The sequence below is a fragment of the Terrapene carolina genome, unplaced genomic scaffold, assembly GCF_002925995.2.
Source record: "Terrapene carolina triunguis isolate 2854851 unplaced genomic scaffold, T_m_triunguis-2.0 Scaffold68, whole genome shotgun sequence".
In the NCBI taxonomy this organism is placed as follows: Eukaryota; Metazoa; Chordata; order Testudines; family Emydidae; genus Terrapene; species Terrapene triunguis.
This window is the reverse complement of record NW_020664419.1, coordinates 16,792,339-16,813,891: the sequence shown is the minus strand read 5'-3', so window position 1 is coordinate 16,813,891 and position 21,553 is coordinate 16,792,339. Positions and strand designations below refer to the sequence as shown.

The 21,553-nt window shown below is 40.9% G+C and overlaps 1 protein-coding gene across 1 annotated transcript in view; it reads right to left on the bottom strand.

Moving 5' to 3' along the window:
• Nucleotides 1-21,553, bottom strand: part of SEMA3C (semaphorin 3C) — a 70,507-nt gene that overhangs the window by 20,085 nt on the left and 28,869 nt on the right. The window contains exons 7-10 of the mRNA XM_029910844.1: nucleotides 20,012-20,126; nucleotides 17,719-17,788; nucleotides 13,904-14,048; nucleotides 6,819-7,041 (exon numbers count right to left, since the gene is read on the bottom strand). Of these exons, the coding sequence (XP_029766704.1) occupies nucleotides 6,819-7,041; nucleotides 13,904-14,048; nucleotides 17,719-17,788; nucleotides 20,012-20,126 (553 nt within the window). The remainder of the gene's footprint in view (nucleotides 1-6,818; nucleotides 7,042-13,903; nucleotides 14,049-17,718; nucleotides 17,789-20,011; nucleotides 20,127-21,553) is intronic.

The following is a 21,553-nucleotide window of genomic DNA, read 5'->3' as shown; positions in this document are numbered from 1 at the left end:
CCACATAAACTAATAAAGAAAGCTGCTATGATTGCTTTCCTGCCCCACAGTTAATAGTATCCTAGCCACAGATAATCATTGGCATTGGCATTATATAACCCACTGGTCAGTGTGCATTATGTGTACCTCCAGGTCCCTGGTTCAATGCCTGGTATGTTGACCAACATAGCAGCTATCTCAATAGCACTTTCTGGAAATACTGAGTTAAGTTCCAAAGATGAAGCAGTATTCTTATTTAGAGAGCAGGTACAGGGCTGGGGAAAACCCACCAACTTTAGTTTGCACAGGTTTCAGCGAACCTTACAAGGCTGACCCATAAGCTTTGCTTTGAGTTTGGGGTTAATTTGAATTCCAAAATATAAATCAAACTCTTAAATGATTTGGAACAAAGTAATCACGTACATAGAGCCTGATCCAAAGCCTACTGAAGTCAATATAAAGACTCCTATTGGATTAGGCCTAAAGTTAACCTATTTAACAACATGATCTTATTACTATTAACCTCATTCTCCCTTCCCCTTCTCTCCTATTGTTTTTCACACTCACATCAGCACGGGGATCATGTGTTCCTCTGTGTTTGTACAGTGCTCAGCACACTAGGGGTCTCTGTCCTGACCGAGGCCTCTGGGCAACCATAATACAAATAATAAATATTGAGAGAATGCAATTTCTTTCATGCCAAAACTTCTCAAACAACACAGGTTTCAAAGTTTGACTTGAACTCTAATGTTACTGGGATCACTTCTGTTACTTATGAGGGATTGGAAAGAGTGAACAGCAAGAGGAGAAAGAGCAAACATCCCCTAGGCTTGGAAATTGAACAGAGAGCAGACAGAGTGGAAAACAAACAGAGAGAGAGAGAGAGACTGTGAAGAAAGGAACACAGAGAGAGGAAGAGAACAACGTGAATGAAAAAATAAATAAGGTGCAAAATCCTCCGGTGGTGCAAATCAGCAGATTCCTGTAGAAGCCAGTTGAGCTATGCCTGCTTACACCAGCTGATGACCTGGCCCACAGTGTATAACAAAGGAGGTAAAAAATAATGAATACTGATATCTATTGCAGATCTGTTTGGCTGAAATACAGTGGATTGAACAGAAGAGATTTGAGTTTACATCTCTCTTTCCAAATTACCACCAACCGTTCTTTTCCACAATGACCATTGTAGCTCAGTATTGCCAACTTCAAAGAAAGACTTAGAACAAACAAACAACAATCCCAGACAAAAACAACAAATCAAAGGGCTGGCTGTCCACATCATCAAAACCACCATCACAGTTGAAACTAACTGCTACCGTGCTAAACATCTTACGGAGAGGTCTCCTCCTTTGAGGGGGTCCCTCATGTTGAAGCACGAGGAAGATTGGTGGGGCAGCGTGAGAAAACCTGTAGTGCTTTTGCCCTGGTGGTACCTGTAGCAGGGGCAGATGGAGTCTGTGAACTCATGCCTTAAGGTCGTTGATTGGGCACATTTCATAAGCATTACATTGACTTGAAATAAATAAATAAAAAGAAAAGAATAAGTTGTCCATGATGCCCAAACTCCCTTTGTGTGAAACCCTTTCAGTCATGGGACAGCACGTGAAATTCTGAGACGAATGATTGTACTGCTTAGCAGTTAAAGCTAAGGACTGACAGGGCTCTCTCTTTCTGGCTCTGTCACTGTTTTGCTGCATGGCCTGGTCAAAGTTACTTAACTGTTCTATGTCTCAGTTTACCCCATCTTGAAATGGATATAATACTTGCTCAGCTTATGGTCTTGCTGTGAAACTTAATGAACAGTCTGTAAAGCATTTTGAGGTCTCTCCCAAAGAGCAATTCGTAAGTGCAAAGAATTACTGGGCTAACTACTTAGATCTTCACTCAATATCTACTCATTCCATTTCCAGGCAAAATCCTGAGAGTCAATGAAAATTTGAGTAAGAACTGAGTAGGGATCTCAGGATACAGACCTTGGGGTGGAATTTGCAACTCCTAAAATGGCTGTAAGGGTAAAAAAGCTTTGGAGGAGATGATCATCATAACACTTCAAATGATTCGCTCAATATGCCTGAGCGGACCGGGGAATCAGGCTGCCTTTGATATCACTCTTGTATAAAACCTTCTTCCAGAGTGCAAAGACAGAACTCAAACTAGTCAATTTAATGCTTGCTTTTCTGACCAGATTATCTAGCTCTGTAACAATCTGTAGTTCATTACATGTTATGGGTTATTCCATTGCTGGATACTACTGTTGTTAGCGAGAGTTAGTCTTCCAAAAAGACAGCCATCATGTAACACTGCAAAAGCAAGTACTCCAGGGATTTAGTCACATATGTGGCATCCATATTTTAACCTCATGCTCTGAAAGTGCTAAGTGCAACCAGTCTTTCAAATGAAGGGTTCAAACAATTGGACGAGAGAAGGAAAGATAATTAGAAACACTGAACAAACACACACAACAGTAGACGCTGGAGACAAAACCACATGCACACGGCCCAACTTAAACATATGAAACTGTGCTAAATCATCCTGAAATCTGAAACACCTTCTACAGTAGTAATTTAGCCCCCTTTTCAAAAGCTGCATGACATCATGCCTTACAGGAGCCGAGAAAGTTCTTAAGGATGGCCAGTGATTGCTGAATGTGCCTGAACCTGACGCGGATATTTAAATATTTTCATAACAGTAACAACAATAAAGAAAGCATGTAGAGTCCAAGGATTGCACAATCTGGTGCACGCTGTACAAAGACTTTGGAAGTGCAAGTGGTAGGTTGCAAACTTAAAAAATAAATATTAATCTCAAGAAAATGCCTGCATGCTGCTTTGCTGCTTTTCTTAAACAAATGGAAAACAACTTACCAGGGGATAAAGTGGAGAATTTGGAGGCTTGAGACATGGAGTAATGTAATTAAAATAAAATGCAAGGGAAATGAAATGCTTTATGAGCTGCAAAACTAAACAAGCGGAGAAGCAAAGTAAGTGAAGAAGAGATCTAAATCCAAGGTCTTGACCAGACGACATAGAGGAAAGGGTATTAGCCTCATTGTCGTTGTCAAATATGCAAATGGGTAATTACACGATGACCAGCTAATTACAGCTGTGGTTTCTATTGGGAAGATAAGGTATTCTACACTTGTCTATCTACCGCTAAACAGTTGCTGCTTTTCACCCCACGAGGCACCTCCATTTCAGTGGTGGATGTAGAGATCCCCATCGTGTCAAGCCTTCGCATCAGGCTGGCAGGTTTTGTAAAGTGCTTTGGGATTCTTCAGGATGAAAGGCACAGCGTAAATGCGAGATCGTTATCATTAGAAAAGCTGTGTGTAATGTTTCAAGAACAATGTCAGTCTAGGGGATTTATTTCACTAGTCATGTAGCTTAGAAAAGAAGTACTGTACTGAAATTAACTCTTGGCCAGGAACAGTTACAGTGAGTTTGACATGCCTGGCTGGGGGGAGCAAAGAAAATATTACATTTATTTCACGTTAATGTAAAAAAAGACATGGCTGTCTGTACCCTTCCTGTGCCATGGCTACATGATGAAAAATACAGGGGTTCCTAGAGCTACTTTTGTTATCGTTCATTTGCACTCAGGAACTGATTTACTACTGAGACTCTCAAGGAGGAGGAGGGGGGAAGCTAAACATTTTTTGTGCTCTGCATCTGGCAAGACATAAAACACTCCAATTTGCAGCATGAGACAGGTCACTGACAGTGACAGACGTGACTGGCAACATCTCAGTTCAGCAGCAGTAACTAAGCTTCAGAGACTGAGTGTAATTGTCACCAGGTGACAAATCCCATTCTCCACTGCTGAGGGGCTCAGGGCTCCCAAGAAATTATCAAATGAAACTCTGTTATACAATGTGTGTTTTGCATTTTCCAGGATGAACTTACATAAAAGGAAACCCCCTCTGCATTTCTTCTGACTGTTAATATCTTTATCGAATCCTCCTGAGTCTCACAGAAAGCACAGAGCCAAGGAAAAGGGTAAAGAGTCTTTCCTCACAGAGACAGAAACTCGATCATTTGTATTTACAAGGGTTGAGAGGCACTGTACCTATGTCATATCTGTTTATTTTATGGCAGGGCTATGAAGCTATTAGCATCTTAGGAAGAATCTCTGCATCACCCAGGAATTGTAACGTCCAAAAAAAATAGACTAGCAGAAATTATAAATAGTACATATCACAGGGCATCAAGTCTATTATTTCAGTAGTTGTGGCTCTAATCTTAACTCTTTGAGATAGTGCACTATATTGGATTTCATAGAATCATAGAACCATAGGGTTAGAAATCCTGCAAGGAGGGTGTGCTGGCAGATTATAGAACGAAAACAAACACATATAACCAGCCCAGGTAATTTAGTACCTTTAATGAGCCACCCGCTCATTGTTTATCCATGGCTGAGTCACTTAGCTGCTCTCTGTGACGCCTAACCAAGCTATACAATGAGGTTGCCTGTACTTATTCCCCTCAATGGAATTTGATGAGGAGTAATTTGCTAATATTCAGTAGTTGACTTTGAGACTTGATCCAACTCCCACTTCAAGTCACTGGGAGTATTTTTATTGACTCAAGTTGGATTGGGTCCTAAGTTATTGTTCATCATTAAAACCGGTGACATCATTCATGAGTTTCAGTTTAATAAAGTTAGTAAAGTGCTTTGAGAACCTGAGATGGAAAGAACCATTGAAATGCTAAATATCATTATTGTCCAAAGCTTCATAAATGTAAGGCACTTTATATGTACAGCACATTATTCATTATTATTACTACTACATATTTTGTAACTGATATAACATGTACCTTGTGTTAGCTGGAGACTTATATGGCTTGGCTTCTTAATTAATCGTTAGCTGTATTTTTTCCTCTAGTTAAAAAAATCATATGTTTAGACAAATGATACTAGTTTAAAAACTATACTGACATTTAAATGTTCATTTGAAAGCTCTATTCTTGCATGCCAAAGTATTTGTGTGGTTTAAAAACAGTGAATTGGCACGGAGAAGCTATGCTGGTAGAAGACCAAGATTTTTTTGTTTGTTTGTTTAGACATGGCTGATGCTAATCCATGTGAACAATAAGTAGGGAGGGCACGTATAAGCGTTCCTCTAGAGATTTCCACAGTAGCATGCACAGCACCCTTCTTTGCTTCTTCCATAGGAAAGGCAATATAGGACCTACTGTGTCAAATTAAACCCTGAAGGATCCAAAGGTCCCGGGTTGTCATTGGATTCACTAGGCCTACTAGTAATGCTGATACTTGCTAGGAAAAAAAGTGTCTTAATTAGTAATTAGTTTCTTATTTAGTCTGATGACCTGACAACTAAAGAAAGCCAAGAGACCTTAAGGCAATTTTAAAACTAATTTTGCATCAGATGGCCAAGAAAAATAAAAGTGCCCAGATCCAAAGCTCACTAAATTCTTACCGTAATTCAATACCCAAAGCTCTATGCATCTTCTATCACTGCCATGCCTTATAATGATGTACACTAGCCACTAGAGAGAGTGAGTGTCATTCTGATGAATCATGACATAGTGAATGGAGGCCCTTGGTGATGGTTTGCCATGGGAACAATAACAGAGCTTTTCTGTATTCTTATTTCCTTTGGTGGTTGGGGACTTGCTTTAAGAAGAGTGAAGAGAGTTTCTTTTAATCCCCTCCTCATAAAAGTCTGGCGATTTGAAAGATTTTTAGCCTTGGCTTCCTGAGTCTAATACAAGGATGGTAATTCACAAACCCATGTGGTCTAAATGGTAGTTTGTTGTCAGAAACAGTAGTTCCACATCTCTATAAGACTTGTCTGATGTTCAGAGACAAACCTGTTCTCATAGGATTATCTGCCTTATTTTTAGTTGAAACTGCTCTGTGCTAACAAACAGAATCAAGAAGACTGGATTGTAGTTTATCAGAGCTCCAGTCCCCAAGCCCTTCACAAGCACAGCACCCCACTAAGTCAATGGCAGTTCCAGATGCAGAGGGCTTTCAGGATCCAGCCCTAGATCATCTACTTTAGTCAATTTCCCTGACACTGATTGATTGTTCTCTGCAATTCCAATCATGTCCCAATAAATTTGAAAAGTAAATTGGATCATTATCCTCTAACCTTACAGTTCTTAATGAAAATCACTAGACTTGTCAGTTACACTGGGGTCAGTTCAGGACATCCATTGACTTCAATGGAATTGCTACAGATTCACACTGGTGTAACTGAGAGCAGAATTTGGTTTGTTATGTTATAAAGGAAATATTTGTAATCATTGAATCAGACTTAGAAAGTCCTACAGCACAGTCCCACTAGAACTACAGTTTGCCCTTTTCTATTTGCTAAAACCCTCTATATTTTTACATTACTGTGAAGTTGTTATTTCTGCCCCTGTAACTTTCTGGCCAAGTTACCATTCTTTTCACAGGCAGCTTACCTCATATGATGATTGCAATTAGTAATAATACAATGTCAGATTCCCATATTCCTACTCCTGGAAAATAGTACATTAATCCATGAAAGTTAATGGTACTACTCATGGGTATGATGCTACTCAGGGTGAGTAAATCTAGACCATACATTGCACACAACAAAGTTGGCTTTTGTCGCTGATGAGAACCATTCTATTTTTTACAATAAATATTCATTTTATTTTCTTTGTATTTTTGTTCTGATTATAGCTCTTAAGACATATTTGTGCATATATAGTAATTATGTTTTAATAAGCACTTGTGAAGACAATAGGCTGTACAGGGTTTGGAGTTGACTAAAAACTACAATGCAGTACATGAAAGCTAAATAAATAAAATAATTCCATGCATATCTGCTGTTAAGTGCAGCTTACCTGTTCCAAGAAATAAGACATGGTATCGTCCGTCAGCAGCATTAACTCGGTCCACTGCTATCTTTGTATACTTGTAGTCTGTTCCTGTCCGAATGATTAATGGCCTTTTGTGTATTGGGTAAATGGGATTGAACATCAAGGGGTGATTCCTAATAAAGGTCACAACGTCGTCGGGGAATTCCTTGGTTGTCCGCATGTTGGGTGTAAAGGCTCCTCCAGGACACTGTGAGGAAGCATTCATAATAATGCTTAACAATGCATAGCATCTATCAAGGATATTTTGTCTTCAATCTATCCACAAACATTGACTGATGTTCAGGCGACATGGTAACATTTTTTGAAAAAACACTTCATACTCCATGTGAAAATGATTATATTTATATAATGGAAAAGCTGTACTCTAATAACTATGTCTATAAACCGCCCTCACTTGGGACAAAACAAACAAACATATTTGTGTGTTGTTAAAAGCTAGGCTGATGGCAATGCTCCATGCTTGGGGGGGCCTTATTTTTGCATTCCTTGAGCTCCCAAAGTTCTCACTGCAAAGAATGCAAGTGACTGGTAAGGGGAAAGATACAAAGATCTTGCCTATGTGTAGTACAAAAATAGATGTAAAGGCCAACAGGTATATTTAGATGCCTAACTAGGTACCTACCTCTGCTGTATGTTATAATTGTTCAGTGCACATAGGGCTAGATTTGGACAAACCCTGTGCAAATGCACAAGAAGGGAGAAAATGCAAGGAGCCTTCCCAGATCCTTTGAGACTCTACATGAGTACCTAGGGTAGCCTAACCCCGGTGTGAGGAGCCACACTGCAAAGCCATTCTTGTGTTACTGTGTCCTCACTGGTTCTGTGCTCACGTGTGTATTTCACTAGGACTTCTGGTGCAATAAGCTGAGCCATGCTGTGTTTCTTTCCCAGTGACTCGTGAGAGAACTGGGCGGACAAGGAGACTGGTGGAAGGCACTGGAGGTATTACACCCACCCTCAGCCCACAGGTGAGTTAGCCTGCATCCTTACTGCAAAGTGGGTAGGTACCCAGCCCGAATGGAAACAGTATCTGGGCTTTAACCCACACCCCCAGCCAGGCCAGTTAACTCGGGTTGAAAGCACTACTGAAAGCTAAGAATGTTTACGTGTTTTCCTGAATCAGGCTCAAATTTCGGCCTGCTACACACAACTCATGTAAACAAGTGACATGGCCACACCCCTGCCCTGCACCTATCTATGTTACCATTGGAAGAGTCACCCACAATACACTGCTGCATAGCACAGGGTTTACAAGGCAGCTTCTGTGCAGTTCATCTAGCTCTAGAGTTCTGCTGCTTTCAGGGCCCTGTAAAATGTGAGGAGGTCACGATTTGACCCTATATCTCATCAAGGCATGAAGAGACATTTGACAGGTAAATTCTGAGCCAGGGGTTTGTCAGAAGAATCTGTAGCTTTCTGTAGAGTGCTAGGAAAAGGCCTTACAATGACCCTGTCCTCCAAAGCCCCACAAATTTTCCAAGCTATCCAGCTGTCAGGGCCGGCTCCAGGCACCAGCTTGGCAAGCAGGTGCTTGGGGCGGCCACTCCGGAGAGGGGCAGCAGGTCCAGCTATTCGGCGGTAATTCGGCGGACGGTCCCTCACTCCCGCTCAGAGGGAAGGACTTTCCGCCGAATTGCCGCCGCAGATCGCGATCGCGGCTTTTTTTTTTTGTGTGTGTGGCTGCTTGGGGCAGCCAAAACCCTAGAGCCGGCCCTGCCAGTTGTGAAGGTTATTGCCCAGATTAGGTACTGCACACCTGCCAGTAACGGTCCCCACACCCTAGCTTGATTCCAAGTGTGCCAAATGGATGTTGGTAATAACAACAGAGATGCACTGAGCTCAAAGATTCCTCTAGCATCCTAAAGTGAGAGTTCTCACTCAATGTCTGTACAACTTTGGGACAAAGACAGCAGAACCTCCCTGCCTTTCACCTTCATTCCTTGATTGTGAGACAATGAAAGGACCCCAGGGGCAGATGGCTCATCCCCCCTACAAAGAAAAAATATTTTGTGGTTGGTGGGATAGAGATGGTAAGACCCCATAGAGAGAGGTGTTATTAGGGACAGGTTCCCTCCTGCCCCTCCCCCCGCAGCAATCTGGGATAATAGAGTCCCACCCAACTCTAGCCAACCCAATGTAAACTTCCTTTACATTGAATGAAGAACCATCCCATTGATCAATCCTGTGATCTATCAGTCCCCTTGGGTACTCACAGGGGAGTAATTCTAGTCTTAGAGAGCTGACAGGCTGTGAGTATCCAGGGGAAATGTGGGGAAGAAGACAGGGAGAGGAGAAATCAACTCCAATATAGAAATCTGTGCTGTGCAGGGACTTCTCTCAGCCCCAGCCAACTCCTTAACTTCCTGCTGCTCTAGAACTCTATTGGCTTTCTGCAGCTCATGGGCCTTTCATTTTCCAGGAAACACAGGGCAAATTTCAGAAATTTGTAACTAGCACTGACAAACAGGGATGGCTACAGGCTTTTGAGGGCTCCAAGTAAGGTGATTCTTGGCAAGGCACCCCAAAACTCAAAGGCACTCCCAGATCTATGTCAGAGAGCCCCCTCCCCACCTGCATCCTAGACCAATATCACCTGTTCTTGCACTCCTTCCTTAGAAGACAGGTACCTTTTCTGTCTTCTAGACCAGATTTCCCAGATGCAGGGAGTGGACAACAGGGGATAGATCACTCGATAATTGCCTGTTCTGTTCATCCCCCCTGAAGCAGCTGGCATTGGCCATTGCTGGAAGACAGGAGAGTGGGCTGGATGGACCATTGGTCTGACCCAGTATGGCCGTTCATATGTTCCCCACCTTCCTGCCTCACAGATCCTAGGCCATCTTCCTGTGTATTCCCAGATTCAACTGTCTCTATTTATTCCCATCCTGGCATATAAATCCTCATGAATTGCAGCTGGATAATTAGATAGTTGTTTCAGGCATGTCCCAGACATCCTTCTTGGACCAGTTCATTGCCTCTATTACCAACCTAAAAACCCATGTCATGAAAATTATTCCTTTAGCCATGAAGGACTGGACTCAGAAATCTTCATCGCTTGTGTCTCTCCGCTGCCAAACAGAGAAGTCACTGAAGAACAACATGAGCTGTTCCCTTCCTCAGAGAGTTGAGTGTACCTCTGCTGCACTCACCACCCTACAGATGATTTAACCATATGGTGACTGCACTCACAGTACATTTTGCACCCACAAGCCTGCTGGGATAGCCCCACACATTAGAGATGAACTAAAGGAAGAGAGGAACCCTTTGGTTTATAGTACATTCTTCAACAAGCTATGGGTACAAAAATATTTCTGTAAAGTCTGGATAATGGAAACAACCCTTAAACAGCTCTGAATGTAGTAGGAAGCTGCCAATTATGTCATAAAAGTTTTTCCATAAGTAATTTTAGTTTGTGGAAGATATAAGAAATGATTGGTATGTAGTAAAGGGGCAGCCAAAGACTGCAGAGCCTGACGGTGGCCTAGCGAATGCATTACTTTATTTAATTCCATTTAAGCTATGCTGAAGCATTTGTGATGTTTACAGTTACAGCATTTTGGCTGATTGTAAGTGCATTTATATCAAAATGTTTAATTTGAAAGATCTGTTTACGCAAGTGGAACATATGATTTGCCGTATTGGGTCAGATTGCTTGTCCTTCTGATCTAGCATCCTGGCAGTGACTAATATTGGTGTTCAGCAGGAAAGCGGCTCCTAACCCAGAATGCATTTTGGCCAAACTTTTTGAACTTGGATGCCCAAAAGTAGGCATCTGAATATACATTTAAGCTTCTAAATAAAAGTGGTCATATTTTCAAAGGCGCTGCACCTACACTGACTTCAGTGGGAAATAGAATTTAACCCTTAATCCTTCCATGATGTCAGAGACAGAATCTTCTGCCAATGGAGAAGAGCAGAGATAAGCTACAGAAATCTCATGTCAGAAAATGTTTTGTTTAGTGACTGTGATGAAGTAGGGTGGTTTGCGGAGAAGCATCAGGGGAACAGATGAGAGGATAAGGCAGTTTCACATGATAAGGATGCAGAGTTTAGTCAAATTTGATGAGATTATTGTCCTGATTTGAACTGGATTGGATTATGCAGAACAATGGAGGTACCATGGGAATTGGCTGACATGACAACGGAAAATCAGTGACACGCTTCCTTGTGTGTTTGCGTAATGGCTTGTTAAAAGACTTTTGTGTAGAAGAATTTGGAGAGTCTTGGGGAAAGAATATTAGAGTCCAGTCATGTCTTGTCTTGGAAAAACTGGCAGCATAAGGGGGAAAATTTGGCTGAACGCTCAACATGGGGTGATTTGGATAGCTGTTCTCATGGCCTTCTCTGAACTACTACCCGGCTACTTGAGGTTTGGATTTGACCCGAAGAAAAAATATAGGGACGAGTTCCAGTCAGAAGATTCAGATCCAACTCTCCAATCCCCTAGAAATGTGCAGAGCTTTGGTTTTAACATTCCAGTTTTGTCACTAATCATGTCCTTATATTATACTATCTATTTTCGCCTTTCTTTATTAATGTACCAAACCATCTTTCTGGCTTTTCTTTTCATTGCAGCTTCACACTGAACTAATGCAAATACTGAGGTGTCCATAACAATCCCCAAGAATCTTTCTTCTTAGGATCCTTCAAACTCAGAGCCCATCAGCATATCTGATAACTTTAGACAATTTTTGCCACTATGTAAAGCCCAATTCTAAGTTAAATTTTCCTTTCCTTTGTGCTGCCTGATTCCTTACTGTGTTTAGCCCCATTTGGAATACTTCACAAGCCTTCATAAGATGAACCAAGAATAACATGACAGTGGTTGAAAAAATACATAGATACAATACTCCTGAAGCAGCAAGAAACACTGAAATGTGACTAATCACCAGAGCATGAAACTTCCTGGTTAAATGAGCCATTTATTTTATATTTTCATAAACAGTAAAATTAAAGTAACAGTGAACCCAGGCGATTAAGACTGTTTGAATTAATCACAAGCAAGAATGCTACCATTCAACCCCAGCGGAACATCAGGTATTTATTAACAAACTCTGAAAAGATTTTGTGACATGAAAGGCCTAAATCTGACAGCCAGTAATATCATAAGAGGCTGAACTGATATTCCCAAAGCTACAAAGAATTACATTTCTCTTGTCCCTGGGACTTTTATTTTTGCAAATCCCAGGTGTAGTTGTAACCCACACACCTCCTGGGTGTGGTGTTCTGTCCCATCTAGTGGCACGGGGACCACTTAGAGAGAGAGAAAGATGTAGAGGCTCATGCACTAAGCTCCAGAGGTCCCCAATTCAATCCTGCCCGCTGACAACCGGGGTCTGTCGGCGTTACACAATCACTACTGTTATATTATACTGGGCTAATCAATTTCTGTGCTTTTGTCACCACTATTATCAGCTATTATGCTTCAGTTCTAAGTTTATCTACAGTGCTCTCATAGGTAATTAACCTCATGAATGATCATCGCTAATAAAAGTATTTTCATTTGTCAATTCAGAAACAATGAAAGGTTGCTATGGTGCCAATATCTAAGAGCTGAGATGTTCATCACAAATATGATACAACAAGCAGATGCTGCTAGAGTTATGAACAGAGTATGAGGGTTTTTCTGGAGAGGAGAACAGCATGGGACAGTTTAAGCCACAGTGCACAGGGTTGCCTGACAAGGCTACAAAGTCCCCTGAGGCCTGTACAGGGATTGGAGCCTGTCTGATCTGTAGCCCACAAAGAGTTTCATTACTAATGACAGCTACTCACGGTGGGCATAGTAGGCACTTGCCTACCCCATTTCCTCAGGCAGAAGAGCAAGCACTAAGAGAGGGTATAATATTTGCAGGACTGTTACATGGACATGTGGTTAAAGGGTCTTGTTCTGACAGGGAAAAGTTAAAATAAATAAAGAGGTGGTGTGAAAGGTGGGAGCCCTTTTTTCTTCTTTATGACATAAGGAGCAACTATTTAACTCAGGTGAATATCGAACAGTTTAGAGAAAGGCTTTTTTTAGTTAAAGATACAATAGTGCAACTCTTCAGTTAAGATGCCAGGTCTTAGAATAAACATCTCTGAGAACCTCCATAGACTCTCCAGTAAAAATAGAAGACTCCTGATATTTCTGAAGTAAAATTCAAGCAGTTTTGCGGGGAGAGGGTGTTTTTGGATTTTTTTTTTTTTTTTTTTTATTGCAGGCCTTCTCTATACATTACCTGTACAAAAAAGGGCACAATCCAATTTTATAAAAAATCCTTACAAGATTTGAGGCATAGACCTGGCCATGTCGTTCTATGCATTCAGTATCTCCAGGCTGATTATTGAATCTCATTATATCTTGAAACAAAGCCCTGAGAGAGCTCCAACTGGTACAAAAAGAAGCAGCAACACAGGTTGCTGTGAAAAGATTATCATGGCCTCTCATCCGTCACACAGTCCATTTCAAGGGCTCTTTTCTAACTCTCAATACCGTCCATGGGATTAGCATTGTCAATTGAGACACTCTCTCCCTCAGCAACCATGACCTCCCACCACAGCTACTCAATGTTCCACTGGAATAATGAAACTGTTGAAAATTGGGGAAGATTCATGAGCGCAGGAGACAGACTTTTATGGGCATTGGACCTAAAATATAGAACTCAATACTATAAGAGGCAAGAATGATCAGGGTGAAATATAAAACTCTTCAACTTGGCTTCTCTTACTAGCCCCTTGTCTTCCTTTGTTTCTTTCTTTCACTCTCTCAAATATACACATGCTCTTAAAAAAATAACAGACATCTAATGAAATAATTTACTTCTACCTGCTGGACAGAAAAAGCAAGCGAGAGAGAGATTGATTTTTTAATAATTTTAATAGTTCTCAGGTATTATAGTGATGTGCATGATAGATAAATAAGTAGGCAGGCAGATAGATTGAATTACAACTAACTTTAGATATAATTTATAGTCTGTGCTTTAGCACCAATTTTATGATATTTCATTATATTAAACAAAGACAATTAGTTGCCAAGCCTGACTTGCATAAACATCTTTAGTACTTACTGTGCCAGGTCGTGGATATGGAATTCTGCCCTGATATGGAATTAGCTGGTGGTTAGGACCTTCTTTATGTGCAAAGGGTCCATTGAACACTGTTTGGATCTCAGACAAGTGATACACACACACTGCTGAACCTTTAAATACAGAGCTGGAAAAAACAAGGAAAATATTTGCACCACAATCTGCCATTTCTTACATAACCTTTTCCATCATCACAAAGGGTTCAGGTATCTAAAAGGGTGTCATAAGGAGGAGGGAGAAAACTTGTTCACCTTAGCCTCTAAGGATAGAACAAGAAGCAATGGGCTTAAACTGCAGCAAGGGAGGTTTAGGTTGGACATTAGAAAAAAGTTCCTAACTGTCAGGGTGGTTAAACACTGGAATAAACTGCCTAGGGAGGTTATGGAATCTCCATCTCTGGAGATATTTAAGAGTAGGTTAGATAAATGTCTATCAGGGATGGTCTAGACAGTATTTGGTCCTGCCATGAGGGCAGGGGACTGGACTCGATGACCTCTCGAGGTCCCTTCCAGTCCTAGAATCTATGAATCTATGCAACGTTGCCCGTAAAGATAACACATTTAATAATATGTAGCACTTCTATAGCATCTTCCATACAAGGACCTCAAAGAACATTGCACACATTAATTTACCCTCACAATACACAGCACTAACCTGTAAGGCTAGGTAACATTTTCCTCACAAAGAGTATCTATCTTCCCAATGAGAGGGGAAAGTATTATCATCCCTATTTTACAGATGACTGGTTAAATCACTTCCCCTATATTGTACACATGAGAGCATAACCTTTTCCCAATGAAATGACTTCAGTGAGACCAGGATTTGACACTCTCTGTGTGGTTAAACTGGAAACAGAACACATCTCTCCTGGCCCTCAGCCCATGAGAGCCCATAGCTGCCTTATAAAACACCTGGATAGAACATTCATTAAAACAATAATCACAATTAAGTGCAGTTAGAATACTGTAATCAGTGTTCTAATATGGGCTCAGATCATGGTGTTACATGCAAACACCCCCGTAGAGGCCAGGAAACTTCATGTGATTCCCCTTGCAGAGTTTCCTATACATTCTTCCTCAGGAGTGGTGAGGTTTGACCTTCCCACAGCCTAAACTAGGGTTCTGACCCACTAACTCCAGGGATCCCAGGAGATTAGTATGGATCCAATTGCAAACGCCCTGTGCCTTCATGATAGCAGTTTTCAGGTATCTAAAAGGGTGTCATAAGGAGGAGGGAGAAAACTTGTTCACCTTAGCCTCTAAGGATAGAACAAGAAGCAATGGGCTTAAACTGCAGCAAGGGAGGTCTACGTTGAACATTAGGAAAAAGTTCCTAACTGTCAGGGTGGTTAAACGCTGGAATAAATTGCCTAGGGAGGTTGTGGAATCTCCATCTCTGGAGATATTTAAGAGTAGGTTAGATAAATGTCTATCAGGGATGGTCTAGACAGTATTTGGTCCTGCCATGCGGGCAGGGGACTGGACTCGATGACCTCTCGAGGTCCCTTCCAGTCCTAGAATTTATGAATCTATGAATTAATCGGGGCTCATTGAGGCTCTGTCTGGGTTCCTTGGTGCTGTGGAACCCTATTGCCAGGGACTTTGCAGCCAGCACATGCCCCTAGCACTTTCCATTAAGGATGATCTCCAGTGTCAAGGAGATGATCTTCAGAAGCTAAGACATTGGCTGTGATATTAACAGCCCCCTTCTGTGTCCACTGTGTGAAAGGGTGCAATGTATGTGTTAGAGGAGGGGGGGGGGGAAGGCACACTTTGGATGTTTATTCAGAAATGAACATCCAAACATTCCAGATTTGCTCAATATTAAGAGTGAGATGAGGAAAATCGAAATTGCTCTTTGTTGTGCACTGAACAGGTAAAATCACTAAAGAGGAAAATGTGGTAACTGCTACAGGACATTACCGAGTAATCACCATTGCTCTATACCACAAGTACTACCTTGAGAAAGCCCTCAGATGCATTATAACCACATCTGTTGTCTGAACTCTCTCTTCCTCACAATTGGTTTATGATGTTTTCCCCGGTATTCATGGGAGCCATAAGATAAGGTTTAAAGGATGCACTTGATCATTGCAGACAATGCACCTTTATTAGTTTTATAATAGTTCCTGCTATAAAAATAATTCACGTCAGTCACAGCCTAGACCAATATAATTTAATTAAAGTTATAATTATTTTTATCTCGTAGCCTGTTTCTCCAATTACTGTTCTCAGGTTGGGGTCTGCAGAGGTGAAAAAGATATGGGCAGTACTAGTAGATGAAATTCATTATGACTGCTAGGTTTAATTACACAACATGTTCAATCGAAAGTAAAAACAAACAAACAGAAGTCTTGTGGTTTGTGGAAACAGAAACCTAGACAAAAGTAAAGCCTTGTATAAAGTGAGAAAATGTCTAGAGGGCCTGGAATAGACCAAGTGTTCAGTTTGGTTATATGGTGCCTAAACTCAACCCCAATTTCCACTGCAGGAATACCATGAGATTTAGATAGAACAGTTTCCAACTCAGACATGTTGAATCCATAACATAATCATAAGTGTGATTTTTATCGCTAAACATTGCCTCAGCATTTTCTCTTCTTGTGCTATAAGAGTCATACAGTATAGATAGCCTCAGCTATTTACAAGCTACAGGGTTGGTTTTTTCCCCCCTCACCTAAATATTATGAGACTACCTTTTCCTGGCTATATGTAAGCTTGAGAATTGGCATATATGGGGCATATAGTATCGTGGTGGTTGACATGGTCAGGAAATGACACTTTCTCACATGAAAATGTTCAACTGAAATGATTTTTTTTTCATTTTATTCAAAAATTTTCCATAAAAGAAAGAAAATAAAAAAAAAGTCATTTTCAACAAAACTCTATTTTTCAACAAAAAAACTTCTAACAGGTCAGGTCCAGGTATTGGACAGAAATATAAGGCACTGAAATGCTACAGCAAGGTATGTATTAGAAATACATTGACAGACAGGCAGTAGCATTTCCATTGTTCAGATAATTGAGACAAGAACCAAGAGCAAAAAAACCCAAAACATCAAAATACAAGTAAAGTTAGTATCTGTTGTTTCTCAGAAAGACTGTCCCAGCAAACTTAACAAGAAAACTTGAACTTTCTCAAATAACTATCCATTCTGTCCTTATAGCAAGGTGGGCCCTTATCTGCCAAGAGATGAGGAGTGCCCATGTTTTGCAGTGATCTGAAGACTCAGGTTGTGATTAAGGAAGGACTTGATCAAACAGGATATAAGTGTGCCTTTTGGGAGCCAAAGTCCAATGGCATAAGGAATAACCTGCCAACTATGAGACTGGGAACTATTAGCATGAATTTATTTAGGAATTCTGGGCTTGATGTTTCAGGTGCTAAGGACCCCTGATGAGATGCTGAGAATCCTCAGTTGCCACTGAAGTCAATCACACACTATGTCCTTGTTCTTCCCTGCTATCTAATAAACATATGGAGACAACAGGAAACATTTACTCAATATATTTTTTAGAAAGCTGGGAGCAGAGAGGAAATTTATCTCAGGTACAGTTGTATTGAAATACACCAGGGATCAATATGGCGTCTACAGAGATCACAAGTAATTGTGCTTCTAGTTGATGAGAATAAGCGGGATTGAAAGGACGTCTCCTAGGTGGCAATGATAGTTGCGGGATATATTAGTAATGCATTCAATCCCAATTGCCTTGACACAAAATACCTCTGTCTGTGTTTATATGGAATTGGAACTGAGGCCGCTCACAGAGGCTGCCTCTACAAATCTTCAAAATTACCTTGATGTTGTAAAAATTCCATACACCAGTGTTGTTCTAGGGTTATCTGTTTCTAGGAGAAATACATCCTCTGTGAGAAAGAAAGAACACAGCTGTTGAGTAATTGCTCTAGCTTGACTTTCAAACCTCAAATTTAGGGCCCCATCCTTCTCCCATTGACTTCAATGGGAATTTTGTCTCTGACTTCAATGGAAGCAGGGTCGGACCCATCATATTTAAGGTTGGTCATAGTAAAACTAGCATTTACACATTCTGAGCCAGATTTTCAAATGAACTCAATACACAACTGCCCCTATTTAGACACATAAATAAAAGGATCAAATTTTCAAATGTGCTCAGGACCCATCTTCTCCCATTCTTCTCAGCAGGACCTTAACTCATGAAAGCATTTAATCATGTGTTTAACATTAGGCAAATGTTTAAGTCCCACTGGAGTTGAAGTTACAGTGCTTTCAAAGATGTGTAGAATTTAAGGCTAGAAGAATCTACCACTTCCCTTGGGAGTTTTTTCCAGGGGTTAATCACCCTCACTGTTAAAAATTTGTGCTTAATTTCTAATTTGAATTTGTCTGGCTTCAGCTTTCAGCTACAAATTCTTGTTATACCTTTCCCTGATAAGTTAAAGATCTCTTTAGTACTTTGTAGTTGCTTCACATAAATGTACTGAAACACTAAAGTCATCTCTCAGTCGCCTTTTTGAAAAACTAAGGATCACGTCATCCCTTTTTGCCACAGCATTATCCGGGGAGCTCATGCTCAGTTGCTAGTCCAATATGATCCCAAAAGCCTTAATGCTCAAAGCTAAACATAAGTGCTTTGCTGAATAGGGGTGGATTGATGAATCAGGGTCTTGGAGCTGTTGGGAGCAGAGTGCTTTTGAAAGGTGACTCTCAAAGTATCCTCTAAATTTTTAATTTGGTCTTGTTTGTGCTTTATTTCAAGGACCGAGACCAGCAATATATACCATACGGTGTTTTATCATAGGATAAAAGTACAGAGATCCAGGATCAGATTCTGATAACCTTACTCACATGGAACATTAAATTAGGATTTGATTCAACTACCATTACATTCTGAATCAAAACAATTGCACTGAAACATTTGTAACAATCCATAGCCACAGAGATTCTGGATCCCATTTACAGTGGTGAAAATCAGGGGCAATACCACTGAGGTCAGTGTAGTTACACAAGTGTGGAAGCAGTGTGCACGAGTCAGATTCAGACCTAGAATGTGGTTCATTAGCTAACAACATATATCTTATCTGAAATAGAATTTATGTCCTTAGCTTCTCAAAGCAGAAGACTCTACAGTCTATTCATTGAGTTAAAGAAGGCCAGGGGCAGTTGATCAAGTTTGTCATTTTTACCTACTGAGTGATGCACAGACAACCCCACTCTCCCCAGTTGAGACAAAGCTTGTCTGAGGTTATCTGTCCAACAAATGGGGTTCAGATCTGTGACCATGCCTATGACAATCATAGACATCAGATGTCTGCAAACACGCAGCATTAGATATGTGATCATGATGTTAATAACCCATATTTATGTTGGAGACCCTAATAAGACCTTACACAAACAGAACCTCGCACAGTTGTTCTGAGGGTTAGTTAGTTAATGTTTGTAAAAAGCTTTGCAGATGTAAAAGCGTGCATAAATTCTAAGAAATTATACTTAGTAGTAGTAGTATTTAGTATCCTCATCATTATCAACAACAACTTCTGCTTCCAAAGAGACTTCTACCAAATGACCCAAAGGAGCACCTGTCTTGTCATCAAAAGGACATTAGTGGTACATAAAAACTGATACACTGATACTAAAAACAGTTTAAAATACTATAAGCAAATCTTAATCATGAGCATAAACAGTAGGAACAGCAACAATTATATTTTGCATTTACATCTCTCCTTTTATCAGACGCTCTCCATGTGTTTTGCAAACATTAATTTAGCCTCTTACTACTCCAGTGCATAGTCAAGCATTATTATTTCTGCTTCAGAGATTAGGATGATGAGGCAAAGAAATTTATAATGAAATCTTGGCACTATTGAAGTCAATATGATTTTTGGCATAGACTTAAATGGGGCCAAGATTTCACACTTAGTGACTTATCCAAGGTGACATAGGAATTTTGTTGCAGAACTGGGAATCAAATTCAGATGTCCTTAACTCCCAGTATCTGTGGCTTAAGCGCAGGTATATCTTTTCTCATTTGAAGTTAAGATTTTCAAATAGTCACAGATACAGAGATAACATGATATAGATGATACTTCATAAAGACTACACTGCTATACCTAATTCATCAAAGTATGTCTCCGTTCCATCCTCGTCCATTACTGAGCACACAAGTCTTGCTTTCAAGAATGTTGTCCACTTGTTTACAAGACTACGCTGTCCACCAGTATCATTCTGAAAAGCAAAATGAATTTGACAAAAGTATAACAAAGCAAAACTAAAATCTTACTTAATCCCTGCAATCTTTTCTCGGGTTATTATGATCCATCATCTAGCAAATACCTTGTTTATATTAAAGACAATAAACAGAGATAGGCATGAAACAAACCCCTCTCCCAAACACCGCCAAATCTGGGAAAACACAGACCAAATTATGAATGTTGAAATTGAGGACTATCTTGAGCAAACAAAGGCAGATTGAAGTTCCACTCTATCAAATGGCCTCACTGAAGTATCATAGAATATCAGGGTTGGGAAGGGACCTCAGAAGGTCATCTAGTCCAACCTCCTGCTCAAACCAGGACCAATCCCCAGACAGATTTTTTGCCCCAGATCCCTGAATGGCCCCCCCAAGGATTGAACTTACAACCCTGGGTTTAGCAGGCCAATGCGCAAACCACTGAGTTATCCCTCCCCCCATCAAACAACAACAGTGCTAACTTTACAAGCTTGTGATGTTAGACATAAAAACATAAGAACATAAGAATGGCCATACTGGGTCAGACCAAAGGTCCATCCAGCTCAGTATCCTGTCTACCAACAGTGGCCAATGCCCCAGAGGGACACCATTCCTTACCCATCCTGGCTAATAGCCATTAATGGACTTAACCTCCATGAATTTATCTAGTTCTCTTTTAAGCCCTTTTATAGTCCTAGCCTTCACAACCACCTCAGGCAAGGAGTTCCACAGGTTGACTGTGTGCTGTGTGAAGAAGAACTTCCTTTTATTTGTTTTAAACCTGGTGCCCATTAATTTCCTTTGGTGGCCCCTAGTTCTTATATTATGGGAACAAGTAAATAACTATTCCTTATTCACTTTCTCCACACCACTCATGATTTTATATACCTCTATCATAGCCCTCCTTAGTCTCCTCTTTTCCAAGCTGAAAAGTCGTAGCCTCCTTAATCTCTCCTCATATGGGACCCGTTCCAAACTCCTAATCATTTTAGTTGCCCTTTTCTGAACTTTTTCTAATGCCAGTATATCTTTTTTGAGATGAGGAGACCACATCTGTATGCAGTATTCAAGATGTGGGCGTACCATGGATTTATATAAGACCTCAGGCTTCAGGGTTTAGAACAATCTCTAACTATAGGGGATGACAGGAGAAGAACTCATGTAGAGCAGTGGTTCTCAAAGCCGGTCCACCGCTTGTTCAGAGAAAGCCCCTGGCAGGCCAGGCCAGTTTGTTTACCTGCCTTGTCCACAGGTTCGGCCGATCACGGCTCCCACTGGCCGCGGTTCGCCGCTCCAGGCCAATGGGGCTGCGGGAAGGGCGGCCAGCACATCCCTCGGCCCGCACCGCTTCCTGCAGCCCCCATTGGCCTGGAGCAGCGAACCGCGGCCAGTGGGAGCCGTGATCGGCCGAACCTGTGGACAA